Source organism: Oncorhynchus tshawytscha, linkage group LG18 (assembly GCF_018296145.1).
Source record: "Oncorhynchus tshawytscha isolate Ot180627B linkage group LG18, Otsh_v2.0, whole genome shotgun sequence".
Classification (NCBI taxonomy): domain Eukaryota; kingdom Metazoa; phylum Chordata; class Actinopteri; order Salmoniformes; family Salmonidae; genus Oncorhynchus; species Oncorhynchus tshawytscha.
In genome coordinates, this window is record NC_056446.1 from 11,097,455 (window position 1) to 11,118,531 (window position 21,077).

The following is a 21,077-nucleotide window of genomic DNA, read 5'->3' on the forward strand; positions in this document are numbered from 1 at the left end:
TAAATGGTTCACCCGGTATGGATGGAAATACCTTCAAATTAAAGCTGACAGTCTGCACTTCATAGTTGTTTGTATCATTTCAAATCCGAAGTGCTGGAGTACAGAGACAAAGCAACGAAACATGGGTCATTGTCCCAATACTTTTGGAGCTTTCTCTCTTACACCTTCAGTGCAGTGTTTCCGCTGCAAACATTTTGCTGTGGCGTTGCGCCACGGCAACATCATTGCCGCCACAACAAAAATATATGGAACATGAAAGGCGCACTTTCATGTTCTACTTTGAAGATGCTGGAAGAGCACAGACTTTTCCTCTGCAAACAAAATGACTAATGGATAGAGAAATCTGACAACCCCATTGTAAAATATTACATCTATTGACCTAGTCGGCTTGTTGTGCATTCTAATGCAAGATAAATATTCCTCAATGCGCATTCAAGTTGCAAGTGCCATTGGGAGGGAAACATGTATTCTGTCAGTCAAGGCACAATTCATAAAGCTGTTTTAATGGCCTTTGTTAAAAAGAGGGGGATCCTAGCTTTGTGTTTATTATGGATCCCCATTAGCTACTGCGAAGGCAGCAGTTACTCTTCCTGGGGTCCAGCAAACATTAAGGCAGTAATATACATTATGATACAATTTTTAAACATTAAAATACATTTTACATCAAATTTCACAGTACATTAAGTGTGTGCCCTCCAGCCACTGCTCTACTAACCACAACACACAATTTAGGCATGTGTGTGTGACTCAGTTCCACACTGTTCTGTAAGGTGTAATGTGATTTGACTGCTTATGTGAGTTACTTGATGTGGAATAGAGTTAAATGTAGTACGGTGCGCCTCCCATAGTCTGTTTTGGACTTGGGGAATGTGAAGAGACCTCTGGTGGCATGTCTTGTGGGTTATGCATGGGTGTCTGAGCTGTGTGCTAGTAGGGCTGGGCGGTATACCGTATTTTACAATATACCGGTATTGATGCTTGGACCAGTTTTGGTTTCTTTACATTCTGTAACGGGATTTGAATGTTTGGTTTGTTAAACGTGATATGCCGTGTTTCCATTGTTATAGTTTTCTACTTGAGTCATCTCTCTCTCTCTATGCCACTGTCCTTACAGACCTAGCCCGGAGCGCATTTGTTCCTTGAAAACGAGACACTTGCGTTCAGTGTGCATGGTCAATGCAGCACATACAATGCTCATAGGAGGTGGACATTATATTTTAGGTTGTGGCAGCATCGTTTTATTTTAATTTTGTAGTAGAATGTCCCTTTTTAAAAAGTCCCCAGAACTGAGCTTCTCAGTCCTTCTACATTATTCAGTGGCCCTGGGCATGGCCGGACTACCGCATTTGGTAATCCAGCCCTGGGCTATACAAAGACTAAACCCCTAAGGAAATACAGGAAGCAACAGTATAGCTCAAACTGAAATATGATTGGATATAGTCATTTTGGGATACCTTGACCTTTTGACCTCTGTCTGTTTACAGACCTTGTGGAGGCCAAGCTGGTGGGCATCTTGGACATCCTGGATGAAGAGAATCGTCTACCTCAGCCAAGCGACCAGCACTTTGCAGAGACCGTACACAACAAGCACAAGAACCACTTCCGACTAACCGTGAGTTTGAACTTTAATCAGGATTCATGTCCTTTCTTTGTGTGTGTGTGCATTTTAGTGTTTGTAAAGTAATTTGTGTTTCTTTCTTTTAAGCCATTTGAAAGGTCATGCTTCAGTGGTTGTATTTGTTTCACTTATTTAAAATGGATGGTGTGTGATGCATCCCTCAGGTGCCCAGGAAATCCAAGCTGCAAGTCCACAGGAACGTGAGGGATGACGAGGGATTCATTGTCAGACACTTTGCAGGAGCGGTGTGCTATGAGACAGTATGTTCAAGTTCACACACAATGACTCAGCATGATGTCTGAAGGCAAAAAAAACATCACACCTTTTTAAAATAATTTTTATCATGTATATTTATGTTATCCACCATATCCTTGTGGTAGGCCTATACTGCAGCATCGCCCACCAAACATTCTCCTGCTTTGAAACCTGCACAAAACCCAGCAGGTGGAACTCAAAGCATGTTTATTTTGATTTAAGTGCCCCACTTATCTTCCCAAGCAGAGTAGCCTTTTTTTGAACGGGGTACTTCTGCATCTTCAAGGTTGTACATTTTCTCTGAATTGCAGACCAAGTTTGTGGAGAAGAACAATGATGCGCTGCACATGTCCCTGGAGTGCCTGGTGAGTGAGTCTAAAGACCGGTTCATCCGGGATCTCTTTGAGAATTCCATCAATGCCAAGGACTCTAAACAGAAGGCAGGCAAACTCAGCTTCATCAGCGTCGGCAACAAATTCAAGGTGAGGACATGTTATGACCATGCTTTTTATGACCACGCTTTATTCTGACCACGCTTTATTCTGACCACGCTTTATTCTGACCACGCTTTATTCTGACCACGCTTTATTCTGACCACGCTTTATTCTGACCACGCTTTATTCTGACCACGCTTTATTCTTACCACACTTTATTCTGACCACGCTTTATTCTGACCACACTTTATTCTTACCACACTTTATTCTGACCACGCTTTATTCTGACCACGCTTTATTCTGACCACGCTTTATTCTGACCACGCTTTATTCTGACCACGCTTTATTCTGACCACGCTTTATTCTGACCACGCTTTATTCTTACCACACTTTATTCTGACCACGCTTTATTCTTATGCTGCTTAACATGGTAGGTATCCCAAATGGCACCTTATTCACTATATAGTGCACTACTTTTGACCAGGGCCCATAGGGCTCTGGTCAAAAGCAATGCACCATATAGGGAGTAGGTTGCCATTTGGGATGCACACACCATTGTCTATGTTCATGAATGTTAATCCTGTGTTTTTATAGGCAAAACAGTAGCATCAAGGCTACATGTTTACTTTATGGTCATAACAGTCACGTTCTTCATTACTCTATGCTAAGTGATATTGATCCTGTGAGAAGTGTTATTATATTAATAATTATGAAGTGAAATCCGAGGGAAATATTTTGTCATGCTAATAGGCATTTCTTGTTAGCTGTCACGTAACTGCACTGCACCTAGACAGTGGAGAGAAGCAGAAAGGTTAAGAGCTAAAGAGCGTAACAAAAAGTTATTGCAATTTTAGAGGGCTTGAACAGGATTCTCGGTTGCATAATGTGTTTTGAAGGTGTTGTCTGATTTGAATCTACCCTTCGTTTAGTTTCCACAGAGTTCGTGTTCTCTCTCTCTCCTGTTACCTGTGGTGTTCTTCCTAATACCTCTCCCTCCCACTGTTCCACCTCCCTTTCTGCTCTGTTCTTCATTCCTCCTCCTGTATCCATCCTTTGCCTATCCCCCATCATAGCTGTGATTTAAAGTTGTGTAGTGAGAGGGAGAGATGCAGAAACGTAGGGGGGGTAAAAATCAATCGTGATGACTCGTAGAAACAGCCAGGGAAATAAGGTAACTCGTCTTGTGCTGTTGTGTGTGACGAATCCCACAATGCATCAGTGAATAATGCAGTGAACGCCCTGCTGTTCTCCAGCTAACCGCTTCCAGCCACCCCCTGTCCCCTCCCTCCCCAGTCTAGTCTCTGTGCTGCCTCCCTCCACAATTTGTCCCCTGCAACACAACATGAATACTTTGGGTTTGAATCTGAATTCAGCCCACGGCAAACACTTGCTAATGATATCTGATGTTGGCAGCTTTCAATTCCAATTAATCGAAAAGTTATTCATATCAGTATCGCCGGTGTAGTGTCAATATTTTTGCTACTGCGAGATCCATAGCTTGTAGGATCAGATCAGTCTTTACTGACAGGATCAATGACCATCGATCCAATTACGATGCCTCATTGAAATTCTGACAAGTACAAGACTTATGTGCATTCCAGTTGGCAGTTGCTCCCAATATGACTGCCTGCCAAGCAGCTACTGTAAATATTATGTAGCTACTGTAAATATTATGCCGCTACTGTAAATAAGGCAGCTTCTTTAGAAATAGTGATATAGATCAGAAGTCTTTGAGCTTGACTAAGGCCTGAGCACTGATGCATTGTAGTACCTATCTGTTCTCAGGGTTACAAGGTGAGATAGAAAGCGTTAGCAGCTGACTATATGGGTGGGTGGGTGTATGAATGTCAATGTCCCACTGGCGGTCCCTAGAGCAATCAGTCTGTTAAACACAGCTCTTTGCAGATTAGGGTTGCAAAATTCCCAGGTTTTCCAGAAATACTGGTTGGGTAATTCCTGAAACCCAGGAATTCATTTGAACTGGGATCTCTGAGAAACCTGGACGTGTTGGGAAAATTACAGGGGATTTGCAACAAGAGCTCTAGAACAGTGACCGAGAGGGGCCAGCAAGCGGTTGTCTGTCTCTCTGTCTGCCATACCACAATGCGTTCCTCCGTCTGTTCCTGTGGTCCTACCGGGGTTGTATTTAGACCCGTTTGCATGAATTACATTAAAACAGAATCTCTCGTTTTAGTTTCAATGCGCTTCAACAATAAAACGCGTGGTTTCACGGCTGTACTGTTGCTTATTAAGTAGCTGTTGATTCTGAGTTTTGGGCAGGTGAGCTGGAGGCAGAGGGCGAGCGAGCACGCTTAGTAAGCATGTGTTCATATCGTCTTAGACTAGACAGGTCTGTCGGTGTCACTAAACAAAGGTTCTCTTTTTCTTTTACCTCGACAGACCCAGCTGAACATTCTACTGGAGAAGCTTCGCAGCACGGTTAGTATTTACTACAGTGCTCAACGATTTACTGCTTCACCCCACTCACAGGGCATCTAACTTGAGCTGAGATCAGGTCTCCTATAATAAAACTTTATCGATCTCCCAGGGAAATGTTTTCTTTTGTATGTCGATGTCCAACCAATCTGGGTTACCAAAGAAGTGCGCTGTGGCCATCTTCAGTGTGGCTGCTGTCAGGGCTTTTAACAGCTTGAAATTGCATATAGAAACACTTCAATCGAATAGGGCCTTTATGATTCTCTCTTTCTCGCCCCCCCCAGGGCTCCAGTTTCATCCGCTGTATCAAGCCCAATCTGAAGATGGTTAGCCACCAGTTTGAAGGGGCCCAGATCCTCTCCCAGCTGCAGTGCTCAGGTCAGTGTATATATATATATATTAGTGCTAAAGAGAAGGACTAATCAACTTGGCACCCTAGTCCTTATGGGCCCTGGTCAAAAGTAGTGCACTATAAAGAGAATAGGGTGTCATTTAACACACACTCTACATTGGTGTTGGATGACGATGAGTTTCCCTACCGTACTGTAAAGCGTTAATTATTCATTTGTTTATATGTAACTTGCGTACAACTACACTGGGAGACATGACTACAGATGTGGATTTTTGAATCTGCCCGAAAGCAATCAAATGCAAAATGACCGGTGTGATTTCACATGTGTTTATTGAAAACGCAGTTTTCTTTTCTCTCCAGAAATTGGCACACAATTACAGTTGACGAGCTACTGTATAGCATCTACGTTTCTGCTTGTTCGTCACAAGTTCCTACCAGTGACCTGAACTTGACAGTGCCCAGTTCCACAGAAATCCTCTTCGTCCTAGACCTAGATGGTTTTATGTGGGGGTGGCCCCGCTGGGGACAACAGCCAAGAGCTGTTCTACTTTAGTGTTTTCTGAACTTTCCTCTTTCTTGGACCTTTAAACTAAAGGCTGCTAGGCAAATGAAATGTCCCATTCTCCTGGTAAATGTGCATATTGCATTTGACATGCTTTTCTTCTGTGTCCTTGGAGATGCCAGATTATATATATATTTTTTAATCTTCACGAACTCATTAGTGATCCCACAGATAAAGGGAGAGACACTGCGCCAGTTCTGAGTTTAAGTACAAATGGTAGCGCATTAACTATACTGAGTGGGTGATGGACTGAGCGGAGTCGGCAAACGTTAGTTTGATACATTGGAAGAATGAGTCGGAGAAATGTGTGAAGTTTACCTCTGACTGAACAGGAGAAGATTGAAGCTTTAACTATGGTTTTACAATACGTTTAAATGGCATGTCACGCCTCAACTTCTGATGCAACATTTGATTCTTTAAGGTTATTTGATGCATCATTCGAAGAAGAAAAAAAATCCCCCTTTGACAATAAAGCTGCCATTAGTTACAAGTGCCAAGATGTTGTGTTCTCTCTTTGGCCTGGAGTGACCCCTATGTATGTCTGTGTAGGAATGGTGTCTGTGCTAGATCTCATGCAGGGAGGCTTCCCCTCCAGAGCGCCATTCCATGAGCTCTACAACATGTACAAGCAGTACATGCCTGCCAAGCTGACTCGCCTGGACCCAAGACTCTTCTGCAAGGTCAGTGCCTCATGGCACACACACACACACACACACACTGGCCCTGCTCTGGGCTCCTCTACAAACACAGTTTGGACATGTTGATATGACATGTATTGACGTCTTGTATTTGCGCTGCAGGCTTTATTCAAAGCCCTGGGTCTGAACGAGAACGACTACAAGTTTGGGCTGACCAGAGTGTTCTTCAGACCTGGGAAGGTGAGAACTCCACGATCTGTCTCTGTGCTGTTGTCATTGCGCTGGTTCTCATCATTACGATATTCCTCTGAATGAATCCACTTCAAAGGAATCCGCATTAGTCATTTGACTGTGAGGGGAAAGGGATTTTGATAAGCCATCTAACACTGTGGGTATTCATTTCTGCACCAGATGAATTGGTCAGTGATGTGAAATGCCAAACCGCACATTAAACATTGAAGCTCTGTAGTTTGGTGCTTATGAGTAAATCAATATGTTATCCTCTATTGACCCTGACCAGACAGGAACTGCTGTTATGACTTTGAATTAATATATCCACCCGCTATTGTCATCTCCACTGAGCAGGGAACATCCGCATACTGATGGCTGTTTTAGAGGGGAAAGTGCCTTTGACTGCTCTGTTCTCTCTCCCCACCCGTGTTTGCCTCCTCTCTCTCCCCACCCGTGTCTGCCTCCTTCCTCTTTCCTCCATCCGTCCTCACCTCAGTTTAAGGAGTTTGATCAGATCATGAAGTCTGACCCTGACCACCTGGCAGAGCTGGTCAAGAAGGTCAACCAGTGGCTCATCTGCAGCCGCTGGAAGAAGGTCCAGTGGTGTTCCCTCTGTCATCAAATGTGAGTAACATCCTGCTACCTACCACATCATTATACACCAGGGCCTGTATTCTCAGAGTGTCTCCGAGTAAGAGTGCTGATCTAGGGACAGTTTTCCCAATTAGGTTATAATGAATAAAATTATATGGACAGGGGGGACCTGATCATAGATCAGCTCGCCTATGCTGATATGCTTTGTGAACACGTGTTTTAGGAGACAAATGGTTTAAAGTGATTTGCACCAGTTGCTCTGACCCAATTCTGACCATAAAACGCCAACTGGCTCTGGCCATCTGTTTTGTGTGGCGATGTCCACTGATATAATCAGACCGCCTCATAAAACTATCAAATCAGTCACTTTAAACCTCTTCATCCTGGACCAAGATATTGCTTTTTCCTCCATTACTCTAACGTGCTGTGGGGACGTGTTGGCAGACCGTTCACCTCAGTCCTTCAGATATGATCTATTACCTGCCCAGACAGTATACACTGGGTGTACAGAACATGAGGAACCCCTGCTCTTTCCGTGACATGGACTGACGAGGTGAATTCAATCAGTGTAGATGAAGGGGAGGAGACCGGTTAAAGAAGGATTTTTACGCCTTGAGACATGGATTGTGTACGTGTGTCATTCAGAGGGTGAATGGGCAAGACAAAATATTTAAGTGCCTTAGAACTGGGAAGTGGGTGCCAGGCGCACTGATTTGATTTGCCAGGCGCACTGATTTGAGTGTTGTCAAGAACTACACCGCTGCTGGCTTTTTCAAGCGCAACAGTTTTTCCGTGTGTGTCAAGAATGGTCCACCAACATCCAACTTGACAAAACTCTGGGAGTCATTGGAGTCAACATGGCCCAACATCCCCGTGGAAAGCTTTCGACACCTTGTAGAGTCCATGCCCCGACGAATTGAGTCTTCTGAGTGCAAAAGGTGGATGGTACTCAATATTACACTCGTTTGTGTCCCAAATGGCACCCTATCCCCTAGGTAGTGCATAGGGCTCTGGTCAAAAGTAGTGCACTAATAAGGGAATAGGGTGCCATTTGGAACATGCACTCAGTCGCACATAGTCTTTGACCCATTGGGTTTACCTCTCACTGAGGCAACATTTCCATATCGTCTGCTCTTTCTGTGTGAATTACCACTGGAGTGTACTGTGCAGCGTGTCCCCTATATTCATTTAGCAGCGGCGCGCCACATGTCTGGACTCATTGTCATTCTCTTTCTCTCCTCTCTTTCTCACGCTCCATGTCTCCCACAGTGAGGAATAAGATGATGTACCGCGCCAGTGCCTGCATCAAGATGCAGAAGACGGTGCGCATGTGGCTGTGCAGGAGGAAGCACAAGCCCCGGTGGGTATCCTCTAATACCCCTCTCTTCCTCATTATACTGCACTTTCACAGCTCAGGGGTGCCAGGCTGCTTAGCACATGATGCATGCATCTCCACAGAGACCGTCTTATCTGTACCAGCTGGTGCCACAGGACTGTCTTATTACCTTTGTAAAGCTCCAGGAGATCTGTACTGATTACCACAGAGCCCGGTTGCATGAAACACCTTCAGTTACTTCTCCCTTCCCTTTAATTGTCCTTAACTTTTAAGGTGAAGTTCCCCCCCCTTAAATTAAGTGGAAGTTAATTGTACCCGTGAGGTCCCTTAACGGCTTCATTCAGTATGGATATCAATGTACACAGTATTTGTGGAGGGGAATGTTGCTTTCATCTCTTCTGGTTCCCAAAGGAAAACATCAACCAGCTAGCTAGCTAAACAATGGAAGGTGCACAATCCATGGCTACAAAGCTAGCTGGCTCGTTAGGTTTAGGTACTCTGTAAGCTAGCTTGACGTACTAGAAAGCCATATAAAATAACAAGAAACATGGTTTATTATCTTCTGAAGCAATTTGGTTGTCCTGTCTTGATTGTAGATCTCTTTGACGAGACGTTTAGTGAGTGAATCAGGTCGTGTCCATGGTAGCCAGATACTCTTTCTGCCAAACATGCCTTCAAACCACCGTAAAACCCCTTAAGTATGCCCCTACCTAAGGAGATATTTGATATTTAAACAATTCCCTTAGGTAGGGGAACATTATTCCTTAAGGTAAACCCTAAAGGTGTTTTATACAACCGGGCCCAGAGCTTCTAGGCCAGTGTGATGGGTTACTATGCGTCTTTTGTAATTATTTGAAAACCAACTGTCTTCGACTAACTGTGTGTGTATGGTACAGGATCGATGGGCTGGTGAAGGTTCGTAACCTGAAGAACAGGATGGATAAGTTCAACAAGGTTATCGCCGGCCTGAAGGAGGGGAAGCAGGAGATGAGCAAGCAGATCCATGAGCTGGATGCCGCCATCAATGCAACCATGGTCAAAATCAAGGTCTGTGAGATGATAGCCTTGTAACCTCTCCTTTCTGCTTTTTACGTCAAACTTCTACATAACCCCTTTCTCCTCTTGTCTATGAATCCAAAAACAAAAGTCTATTTTGTCAAGTTAGTTGAAACTCTCTCTAATTCCAAATAAATTATTTCTCCACGTTTCGATGTTGAAAACCTCTATACAACTCCTTCTTTCTCCTCTTGTCAATTCTCTAAGAAACCAAAAACAAAAGTCTGTTTTAAGTTTGCTAAAGGGAGATCAGACATCAGACATGTTTGTTCACCTTTCTTTGTTTCATCATTCCTTCTTTGAATGTCAAACTTCTATCCATATGCTCCATAAATAGTATTTTGTCAAGATATTTCATAATTCATTATTTCTCTACATTCAACATTGTGTTTTCTGAATGTCATTACGCCAATATGTGCATCGAATCCGCTCAACGTCAAAGACTTGTCCCAAACAGCACCCTGTTCCCTGTAGTGTGCGCTACTTTTGACCGGCCCTGGTCGAAAGTAGTCCACTATACAGGAAATAGGATGCGGTTTGGGATGCAGGCATAGCGCTTATATAACACATTCATCCCAGTGTGGAATATTTAACACATGGTGGATAGTTGGAGGGAAGCTCTACCTGTTAATAATAGGCTTCAGCCAGCCAGATGGTGTGCAATTATGGCAGGCTCAGTGTACAGACTATGAATTTTTGGGGAACCTCTGGGGAACCTCAAGACTTTTAAATGAGGGCAGCTTTGACTGCTGTAAATCACTCCCCTGTTGTTCATTTTGTGAGTAGCATGATACAGGGTTTATTTATTCACAGGACCTGATGTTTTTTTTTGGCAGCTATATATTTGGTCGGTTTTTGTATATTTGAATCAGGCCTTCTCTCTCTCTACCCATTGGCATCGTGGCTTTTTTTAAAGATGGGAGGTATATTTCATCAGAGCCAAGGCTGGATTTAATAGGATGCCTCAGTCCATGGGCTATGATCTGCATTTTGAGAAGAAATGCTTCTTGTCTGAGAGCCGTGTATATGAACTTTTAATTTTTAAGGTTCTGTTAATGATCAAATTGTATTAGTCACATGCTCCGAATACAACCGGTGTAGACCTTAGTTAAGTGCTTACTTACGAGCCCCTAGCCAACAATGCTGTACAAATCAAATCTTCGAAAGCCAAGTTGACAAACAGATCACCGACCATTTCGAATCCCACCGTACCTTCTCCACTATGCAATCTGGTTTCCGAGCACCTCAGCCACGCTCGAGGTCCTAAACGATATCATAACCGCCATCGATAAAAGACAGTACTGTGCAGCAGTCTTCATCGACCTGGCCAAGGCTTTCGACTCAATCACCGCATTCTTATCGGCAGACTCAATAGTCTTGGCTTCTAAATGACTCCCTCGCCTGGTTCACCAACTACTTCTCAGAGTTCAGTGTGTCAAATTGGAGGGCCTGTTGTCTGGACCTCTGGCAGTCTCTATGGGGGTGCCACAGGGTTCAATTCTCAGGCCAACTCTTTTCTCTGTATATACAGTGAGGGGGAAAAAAGTATTTGATCCCCTGCTGATTTTGTACGTTTGCCCACTGACAAAGAAATGATTGGTCTAATTTTAATGGTAGGTTTTTTTGAACAGTGAGAGAGACTTTTTGACAGACAATTTTGTCCCTGACATCCTTGGAGAGCTCTTTGGTCTTGGCCATGGTGGAGAGTTTGGAATCTGATTGATTGCTTCTGTGGACAGGTCTTTTAAACAGGTAACAAGCTGAGATTAGGAGCACTCCCTTTAAGAGTGTGCTCCTTATCTCAGCTCGTTACCTGTATAAAAGACACCTGGGAGCCAGAGATCTTTCTGATTGAGAGGGGGTCAAATACTTATTTCCCTCATTAAAATGCAATTCAATTTATAACATTTTTGACATGCGTTTTTCAGGATTTTTTGTTCTGTTCTGTCTCTCACTGTTCAAATAAACCTACCATTTAAAATTATAGACCGATCATTTCTTTCTCAGTGGGCAAATGTACAAAATCAGCAGGGGATCAAATACTTTTTTCCCTCACTGTATATCAATGATGTTGCCCTTTCTGCCAGTGATTCGCTGATCCACCACTAGGCAGACGACACCATTCTGTATACATCTGGCCCTTTGGACACTGTGCTAACAAACCTCCAAACAAGCTTCAATGCAATACAACACTCCTTCCGTGGCCTCCAACTGCTTTTAAATGCTAGTAAAACTAAGTGCATGCTCTTCAACCGATTGCTGCCCGTACACTCTGACTTAGAATATGTGGACAACTACAAATACCTAGGTGTCTGGTTAGACTGTAAACTCCTCTTCCAGACTCACATTAAGCATCCCCAATCCAAAATTAAATCGAGAATCGGCTTCCTATTTCGCAACAAAGCCTCCTTCACTCAAGCTGCCAAAAATATTTAAAAAAATATTAAAGTGAATGCATAGATGATAACAGAGTAGCAGCGGTGTAAAAGAGGGGGTGGCAATGCAAATAGTCTGGTTATCCATTTGATTAGATGTTCAGGAATCTTATGGCTTGGGGGTAGAAGCTGTTTAGAAGCCTCTTGGACCTAGACTTGGCGCTCCGGTACCGCTTGCCGTGCGGTAGCATAGAGAACAGTATGACTAGGGTGGCTGGAGTCTTTGACGATTTTTAGGGCCTTTCTCTGACACTGCCTGGTATAGAGGTCTTGGATGGCAGGAAGCTTTGCCCCAGTGACTTACTGGGCCATATGCACTACACTCTGTAGTGCCTTGCGGTCAGAGGCCGAGCAGTTGCCATACCAGGCATTGATGCAACCAGTCAGTGCTCTCGATTGTGCAACTAAAGAACCTTTTGAGGATCTGAGGACCCATGCCAAAACTTTTCAGTCTGCTGAAGAGGAATAGGTTTTGTCGTACCCTCATCACAACTGTCTTTGTGTGCTTGGACCATGTTAGTTTGTTTGTGGACACCAAGGAACTTGAAGCTCTCAACCTGCTCCACTACAGCCCCTTCGATGAGAATGGGGGCATGCTCGGTTCTCTTTTTCCTGTAGTCCACAATCTCCTTTGTCTTGATCACATTGAGGGAGAGGTTATTGCCCTGGCAACACACTGCCAGGTCTCTGACCTCCTCCCTATAGGCTGTCTCTTCGTTGTCAGTGATCAGGCTGGTCTGTTTCATCAGCAAACTTAATGATGGTGTTGGAGTGATAAGTGAACAGGGAGTACAGGAGGGGACTGAGCATGCACCCCTGAGGGGCCCCTGTGTTGAGGATGTTGTTACCTACCCATACCACATGGGGGCGGCCAGTCAGTAAGTCCAGGATCCAGTTGCAGGGGTCGGTGTTTAGTCCCAGGATCCTTAGCTTATTGATGAGCTTTGAGGGCACTGGTGTTGAACGCAGAGCTGTAGTCAATGAATAGTATTCTCACACAGGTGTTCCTTTTGTCCAGGTGGGAGTGAAATTGAGATTGCATCTGTGGATCTGTTAGGGCGGTATGCAAATTTGAGTGGGTCTAGGGTTTCTGGGATAATAGTGTTGACGTGAGCCATGACCAGCCTTTCAAAGCACTTCATGGATACAGACGAGTGCTACGGGTCGGTAGTCATTTAGGCAGATTACATTAGTGTTCTCGGGCACAGGGACTATGTTGGTCTGCTTGAAACATGTTGGTATTACAGACTATGTCAGGGACAGTTTGAAAAAGTCAGTGAAGACACTTGCCAGTTGGTCAGCACATGCTCGCAGTACATGTCCGCAGTACATATAATCCGTCTGGTCCTGCAGCCTTGTGAATGTTGACCTGTTTAAAGGTCTTACCCCCATCTGCTGCGGAGAGCGTGATCAGTCTTCTGGAACAGCTGGTGCTCTCATGTATGTTTCAGTGTTAATCGCCTCAAAGCGAGCATACAAGTAGTTTAGCTTGTCTGGAAGGCTTGTGTCACTGGGCAGCTCTCGGCTGTGCTTCCCTTTGTAGTTTAATGGTTTGCAAGCCCTGCCACATCCGACGAACGTCAGAGCTGGCGTAGTACGATTCAATCTTAGTCCTGTATTGACGCTTTGCCTGTTTGATTGTTCGTCGGAGGGCTTAGTGGGATTTCTTATAAGCTTCCAGGCTAGAGTCCCACTCCGTGAAAGCGGGCAGCTCTAGCCTTTAGCTCAGTGCGAATGTTGCCTGTAATCCATGGCTTCTAGTTGGGGTATGAACGTACGGTCACTGTGGGGACGACGTCATCGATGCACACTGACGCACTTGACTGATGTGGTGTACTCCTCAATGCCAACGGAGGAATCCCAGAACATATTCCAATCTGCGCTAGCAAAACAGTCCTGTAGTTTAGCATCTGCTTCATCTGACCACTTTTTTTTTATTTATCAAGTCACTGGTGCTTCCTGCTTTCATTTTTGCTTGTAAGCAGGAATCAGGAGGAGAAGAATAATGGTCAGATTTGCCAAATGGAGGGCGAGGGAGAGCTTTGTACGTGTCTCTGTGTGTGGAGTAAAGGTTGTCTAGAATTTTTTTTTTAACATGCTGTTAGAAATGATGTAAAACGAATTTAATTTTGCCTGCATTAAATTCCCCGGCCACCAGGAGCACCATCTCTGGGTGTGCGTTTTCCTGTTTGCAGCTCATTGAGTGCGGTCTTAGTGCCAGCCTCTGTATGTAGACAGCTATGAAAAATACAGAAACTCTAGGTCGATAGTGTGGTCTACAGCTCATCATGGAATACTCTACCTCAGGTGAGCAAAACCTCGAGGCTTCCTTAGATATCGTGCACCAGCTATTATTTACAAAAATACATAGTCCGCCGCCCCTTGACTTACTAGACGCCGGTGTTTTATCCTGCCGAGACAGCGTATAACCAGTATGTTGATTATGTCGTCGTTCAGCCACAACTCCGTGAAGCATAAGATACTACAGTTTTGAATGTCCCATTGGTAGTTTAATTTTCTGGGTAGGTCATCGATTTTATTTTCCAAAGTTTGCATCTTTGCTAGCAGAATGGAAGGCAGGGGTTTATTCAATCGCCTACGAATTCTCATAAGGCAGCATGCCCTCCGGCCCCTTTTTCTCTGCCTTCTCTATATGCAAATGACGGGGGTTTGGGCCTGTACCCGGGAAAGCAGTATGTCATTCACGTTGGGCTCGACAAAGGGAAAAAAGGATTCTGCCAGATCGTGTTGAGTAATCGCAGTTGATGTCCAGAAGTTACTTTCGGTCATAAGAGACTGTAGCAGCAACATTATGTAAAAAAAGAAATAAGTTGCAAACAAAAAACACAATTGGGTAGGAACACGTAACATGTCAGCCTTCTCCGTCGTTATGGTTACAATTGATAGTACAAAAAAAAGTGTTAAACAATTCATTCCTTTGCGTCCAACTGATTTGTTAACCTTTTAAAAGTTACACTTTTTATTGTAGAGTAGTGGGACTTTAAGGTGAAACTAACATCAAATGCTGTTAAGTGTGACTTCAGAGTCTGATGTCGTAGACAAAGCATAATTCAACGGATGTTTGGGTTATGAAAACCGAGTGAGGAGACGCTCTGTATCCGTGTCCTCGGGCGGTAGTAAAACACATCAAACACAGGCCCACAGCTGCGGAGCAGAATAGGGCCTGATAAAAGGTTACTTTGACGGCAGATGTGTATGAATATTCATCAGCAGCAGTGTGTTGCTGTAATACGTTTGCCTCTAATTCAAACCTACACCACTGTCTGTGGAAGCTCTGTAAATGCCAGCAGTCACAAATGTAGGGCTCTGATTGGGATGAATGTGTTAGTGCTCAGGGACGTAGATGGTACCCAACAGAAATATGAACTTGAATACCCTCCCGTGCCATCAAGTCCAATTAGTTGAGGCGTAAGTCTTGATGGTCTGGGAAGGTGTTCCAGTATCGTATTTCTGTTTGCTGCAAGGAGACACTTGCTGAATCCCAAACCAGTCCCTTCCTCTCGGCCCTCCATTTGCGGAAGTGTCCCAAAGCTGAGGGAGTGAAAATTAAGTGTGTAGGGGCTAATTGGACCCTTCAATAGCCAATTCGACCAAGCCAGCAAAGCTGAAGTACTATTCCAACACGCGCCAAGATTTTGCACAATTTCATACAAAATAATGGAGAGGAGTAGCTTTATTTGCATTGTGTGTTTGAGGTTAAAATGAAATCTCTCACCTTACCTGTACAGATGTCCTACTCCCCCTTCAATGTAGAGATTGGGTGGATACTGCACCCCATGTTTGTTCTTACTTGGTCTTTACTGAATTCAATCAAATTTTGGCTGATGCCTTTTTCACGGGACTCTACTCCCTCCTCAGACTACAGTCATGACCCGCATGGACATCGATCACGAGTACCAGGCCCTGGTGACCCGGTCAGAGCAACTGCTGACCGCCATGCAGAACAAGAAGAAGCAGGAGGAGGAGAAGGAGCGACTGAAGAAGATCCAGGAAGAGATGGAGAGAGAGAAGAATAGGAGGGAGGAGGAGGAGCAGCGCCGCAAGCAGGAAGGAGACGACAGGCGCCTGTGAGTGGAGGGGGATGGAGGGATGAGCAGAGGTTGTCAGATACATTAGTCATGCTTAGTGTCCTCCCCTCTTCATTGGTGTATAAAACCATTGAGCAGAACTAATGGCCTATTGTATCTGTCACTAGATCCTAATTTAAGGCATTAGAGACGACTACCAAAACTTTATGGACCTCCGACTCTGCCAACTTTATATGCCTTTATATGCCTGGTAACTGAAGGGCACCGTCATGGATATGGTCTAATAATTAGGCCTACCTACTGCGGAGGCACTTTGAGCATGACCATGTCAGAGGACCTTGATAAAGTCATAGATGTCGTAATGCAATTATCAGGGCTCTTCCAGTGGTCACTTACTGTAGGTTGGATTTTTTAATCCAATGATTATTTATTGATTGAATTGATTCATCTGTTTCACCTCCCTTAATTCTGTAGCAGTGTCCTACCAGGATGGATAAGGTATTGATCTACAGGCTGTATGAGCTTGACTAGTACTGAGGAGCTGCTGTATGTTACAGTATTGATTATGAAGTTCAACCTTTGACTCTCTGTGACACCAGTCCCTAACAGCCTTTCTTATTCTTCCTCAGGAAAGCAGAGATGGAGCTGAAGAGAAAACATGAGGAAGAGGAGCGGAAGAAGAGGGAAGAAGAGGAGAGGAAGCTTCAGGTTAGTGGCAGTGTTCTTCCATGGTTGGTTTCTCCTTGTCAATGTCTTTCGCAGAGTGTCGTACATGCTTTACTTAATGTTCTCTGGCAGATGAACTCCCCCAAACTTCTGTGCTGCTCTTCTCCCCATCTTCCAACTCTCTTGAGCTTTCTCTCGAGCTCTTTCACTCTCTCTCTCTTGAGCTCTTTCTCTTTCTCTCTTTCTTGAGCTCTTTCTCTCTCTAGCTCTTTCTCTCTCTAGCTCTTTCTCTCTCTAGCTCTTTCTCTCTCTCTAGCTCTTTCTCTCTCTCTAGCTCTCTCTCTAGCTCTTTCTCTCTCTAGCTCTTTCTCTTTCTCTCTCTCTTGAGCTCTTTCTCTCTCTCTAGCTCTTTCTCTCGAGCTCTCTTTCTCTCGAGCTCTCTCTCTCTGTGCGCGAGCTCGCTCGCTCTCTTTCACTCTCTCTCTCTCTCGAACTCACTCACTGACTAGCTCTACACCCACTCACTCCAGTTCCGTGGAGATGGTTAGAGTTCTGATGTTTATATACTGTCCATCTGGCTCCCCATGTTGTCCATCTGAAGAGGGATAGCACGAAAGCGCCCCAGAGATCTGACCCTGGATAATCTACAGGCTTTTTAGCTTTTATTGCTAAAAACTGCACTCTTAAATCAGTGTCTGGCCTAGAGCCCACCCTGAGCCAGGGACAGGGTTGGTGCTTACTCAAACAGCCTTTTTAACCTTTAGATACCCCATCAACTTCACATTTGGCTTCCGTGTACACGCTGGTATGAATATGCATGATTTACACTGCAGATGTTTGAGTTTTGGGAGGAAATAACTACATGAAACAGGGCTGTGACGGTCACGAAATTTCGTCAGCTGGTGATTGTCAAGCAAATAACAGTCAGTCTCACGGTAATTTACCATTTAATTAACATAAACACATTTAGCATATCATGGCTTATATGCCACTGATGCAGACCTTTGGAATGTCTACATTTTCAGTTGAATAAATCCATGTAATATAGCCTCTACTTTCACAATAAATCCATTATTTATTTTAGACAGGTCTAAAGAAGCATGATAGGAAGGTCTATTTCAGAAGAACAGAATAGCATACTCTGAGTTGTCCTTATGTTAGGTCCTGATCTGGCAATGCCAAAATGGCTGTGGGCTACACTAGTTAATTTATCAGACAAGATTTGCTTAGAACAAAGCTGAATTTAAAAAATGACATTTTCTCCACTATTTGAGGGAGTGCGCACATGTGGCTATTCTGTTTTGAGCAGTTAGCATATAGGAGTACCTATTTCTTTGTTTAGTTTAGAGTTATTAATGTAACTTTGGTTGTTCTACAAATGTTGGGCTATATGTTTTGAATTGTTATACATTGTAAGGCTGCATAATGCGACTCTAATGATGATTTGAAAAAAGTCACTTGAAAGACAAGCGCAGGCTGTACACACTTCATCAGTCTCTCATTCACAATTTGACAAGCACTTGATAATGCCTAGAATTTCACGGCTGAATCCGCTGTGTGGCCGTAATGCCCCCTAAAAAAAATCCATGCCTTTTGTGGCCAATGGCTGTTGTACCCTTTGCCCGGAGTGCTACGTTGTGCCGTTCTCCCTGATTGCTGCGAGCTCCAAAGCACCTCTCACTCACACGGCTCTCCATCATTGGGTCTTTCTCACAGGTTACAAGTGAAGACAGACACATCGGGGACGCAACTGCATGTGTCCTTATCCAATTCCGAGGTGCATATTGAAGATATTGAAAGAACTGTCCACATTTACTTCAGCCAACAAGATGAGTAGGCCTTTACTAACAGCAAAAGCACTAGCCTATGTCAATCGACTATCCCCCATAGTACAAAAGTTGACCTATTATATTCTTTGCGAGAAATAAATATTCCAAACATAGCCTGGGACAGTTGTGGGATGCAATGGATCTCAAATTAATACAACCACTAGTATCAAAATATGCAATGTGACTGATGCAACAGATACGAACATTTAGCTTAAAATGTTGATAAATTATTAGGCTATTTCTTCACATGAGCGCAGCAATGCGCACATGGCAGTAGGCAATAAGCCCTTATGTTCCATTAGCGAAAACACCATTATCAAAAGTGACCGCAAATGTGATTATGCAAGTCATGCTTTTATGGTGAAAATTATCTTCCCCAAACTTGAAACTCATGCGCTGCTTATGTATGCATGTCTGCCAGGCTTTTACGCCCCCCCCCCAATATGAAGCGGATTTGTGCTTAATTTTAAGAAGTTATTTGGCCACTTTCGTTGTGATACAAACCAAATCAAAACATATAGGCTACATGAACAGTGAGGCTATAGCTGTGTTCGAATACTCATACTAACCGTAGTACTTGTGATGTGAATTGAGTACATAGTATGCTTATTGGTCCTACTATGGATATAGTTAGTATGTAGCAGTTTCCCGTTGTCGTACTAAATTGGCCAAAATATGAAGTATACACACAGAGGACACTATTTCCATACTTTAGGGCCCATAATGCAATTCAGGGCCCCTTCGTTTCGAGATTTGAAAAACATAGCGGAAAATATGCAGTCGAGATACAGGCGCGGATACAAATTAATTGCTTTAACTAATTATGACGAATGTTAAGAAATGTTGAACGTAAAAGTAATAACTTTTCAAGTAAGATATCTTACGCGTTATATTGGCTGACAATTTGTTAGCAACACTGTCCTTACGAACGACGTAGGAACACACTGCTGTAATGATACCTAACGTTAGTTGGCTACTATACTTATACATCAAACTTCCCAGTATATTAACTATAGGACATCTAGCTACCCGACGTTTATTGACTTGATTATTCCCATTCTTAGCTGAATGGTATAGTCGTGGTGCGTTCTCAATGGACATTCGGGTGCTTTCGTTAATTCGCTCTGGCTATATACTCCGATTTCAGAGCACTCTTGTCTGAGTGTACCAGACAGTGCAAAATAATGAATTTACGAGCGCACAACACCGGTTGAATATGGCCGGTGTCAGTAAACGTCCAGTAAATAAAGCGTAATTAAATTGTTGCCAGCATCACAGTTGGTCACCGACTCTCTGGATAACATAAACTGTCTAACCAACTCTGCTAGGGCGAGTAAAATGATCAGTGGTCTCATTTGTGTCTGGGAGTAGCAAGCTAGCCAACGTTAGCTTGGGTGCTTGACTGCGGTTGTAAGGTCAGAACGCTCAAATAAACCCAAGCGTCCAGTGTGCGCTCCGAGCGCGAAACGCTCCAAATTTACAAACTGACAATTTGACAAACGCTCTGAATTTACGAGCGCACTCTGGCACTCCAGATTGAATTTAAGAACACACCCGAAGTCGTATAATGTATAACGTATAACATTTTACCTCCATAACATTTTACCTGATACCCAAAAGTTACATTTTGAATGCTGAGCAGGACAGGAAAAGGGTCAAATTCACACACTTATCAAGACAACACATGGTCATCTCTTCTGCCTCTGATCTGGCAGACTCACTAAACACACATGCTGCTTTTGTAAATGATGTCTGAGTGTTGGAGTGTGCCCCTGGCTATCCATATATTTTAAAAACGAGAAAATGGTGCTGCCTACTTTGCTTAAAATAAGACATTTTAAGTGATTTTTACTTCTGATACTTAAGTATATTTTAGCAATTACATTTACTTTTGATACTTAAGTATATTTATAACCAAATACTTTATACTTTTACTCAAGTAGTATTTTACTGGGTGACTTTTACTTGAGTAACTTTCTATTAAGTTATCTATACTTTTACTCCAGAATGACATTTGGGTACTTTCTCCACCACTGGTTTCTTCAAACACTAGTTCTCCATTGATCTTATTGCCAAAAAAATGTGGTGATATTTTCAACCCTGCCCCTTGTATTTTTTCCCAGTAGAAAACTTGACCAAAAGATAAATGTGCTTGGCTTGGTACTGTGGACTCCATTCCCTAGTTGCACGCCTGAAGGCTGCTTATCTCCTGACCCTGGATGGTGGCCAGATCCTGTAGACTACAGCTAACAGTCCCTCAGGGATCGACAGGCAGAGGAAAGGCTCATTTGTGGATGTGTAACGAGTGTAATCAGGCCCTGGCACACACATAGACACCTCCTTTACATCTCTGTGCTTAAGTCCCTGACAGACTGTATAGAGACTGCGGCAGGGGGAGCAGATGTAGACTGGGAGAACGAAACGGGGAGAGCGCGAGGGCAATTTGAAGGTGCCAAAGGGAGTATCACCCAATCTTGTGAACCTGCAGTCACCCCGAGCCTGCAGCGATGAGCTGCTATTTTGAGAGCGCTGTAAAACGTCATGAACGTTGTTTTATATGCGTCAACTTCATACAAGGCGTCTTTG

General features: G+C 43.7%; 1 protein-coding gene across 2 annotated transcripts in view; it reads left to right on the forward strand.

Moving 5' to 3' along the window:
* myo6a (myosin VIa) overlaps positions 1-21,077 on the forward strand; it is an 86,682-nt gene that overhangs the window by 53,710 nt on the left and 11,895 nt on the right. The window contains exons 16-27 of one of the 2 annotated variants that reach the window (XM_042300647.1): positions 1,485-1,612; positions 1,783-1,878; positions 2,185-2,355; positions 4,708-4,746; positions 5,028-5,121; positions 6,207-6,337; positions 6,458-6,535; positions 7,023-7,140; positions 8,390-8,480; positions 9,353-9,503; positions 15,827-16,035; positions 16,626-16,704. In XM_042300647.1, coding sequence (XP_042156581.1) covers positions 1,485-1,612; positions 1,783-1,878; positions 2,185-2,355; positions 4,708-4,746; positions 5,028-5,121; positions 6,207-6,337; positions 6,458-6,535; positions 7,023-7,140; positions 8,390-8,480; positions 9,353-9,503; positions 15,827-16,035; positions 16,626-16,704 — 1,385 coding nt within the window. Of the gene's footprint in view, positions 1-1,484; positions 1,613-1,782; positions 1,879-2,184; positions 2,356-4,707; positions 4,747-5,027; positions 5,122-6,206; positions 6,338-6,457; positions 6,536-7,022; positions 7,151-8,389; positions 8,481-9,352; positions 9,504-15,826; positions 16,036-16,625; positions 16,705-21,077 lie in introns of those variants that run through there. The other variant, XR_006079259.1, reaches the window with a different exon arrangement.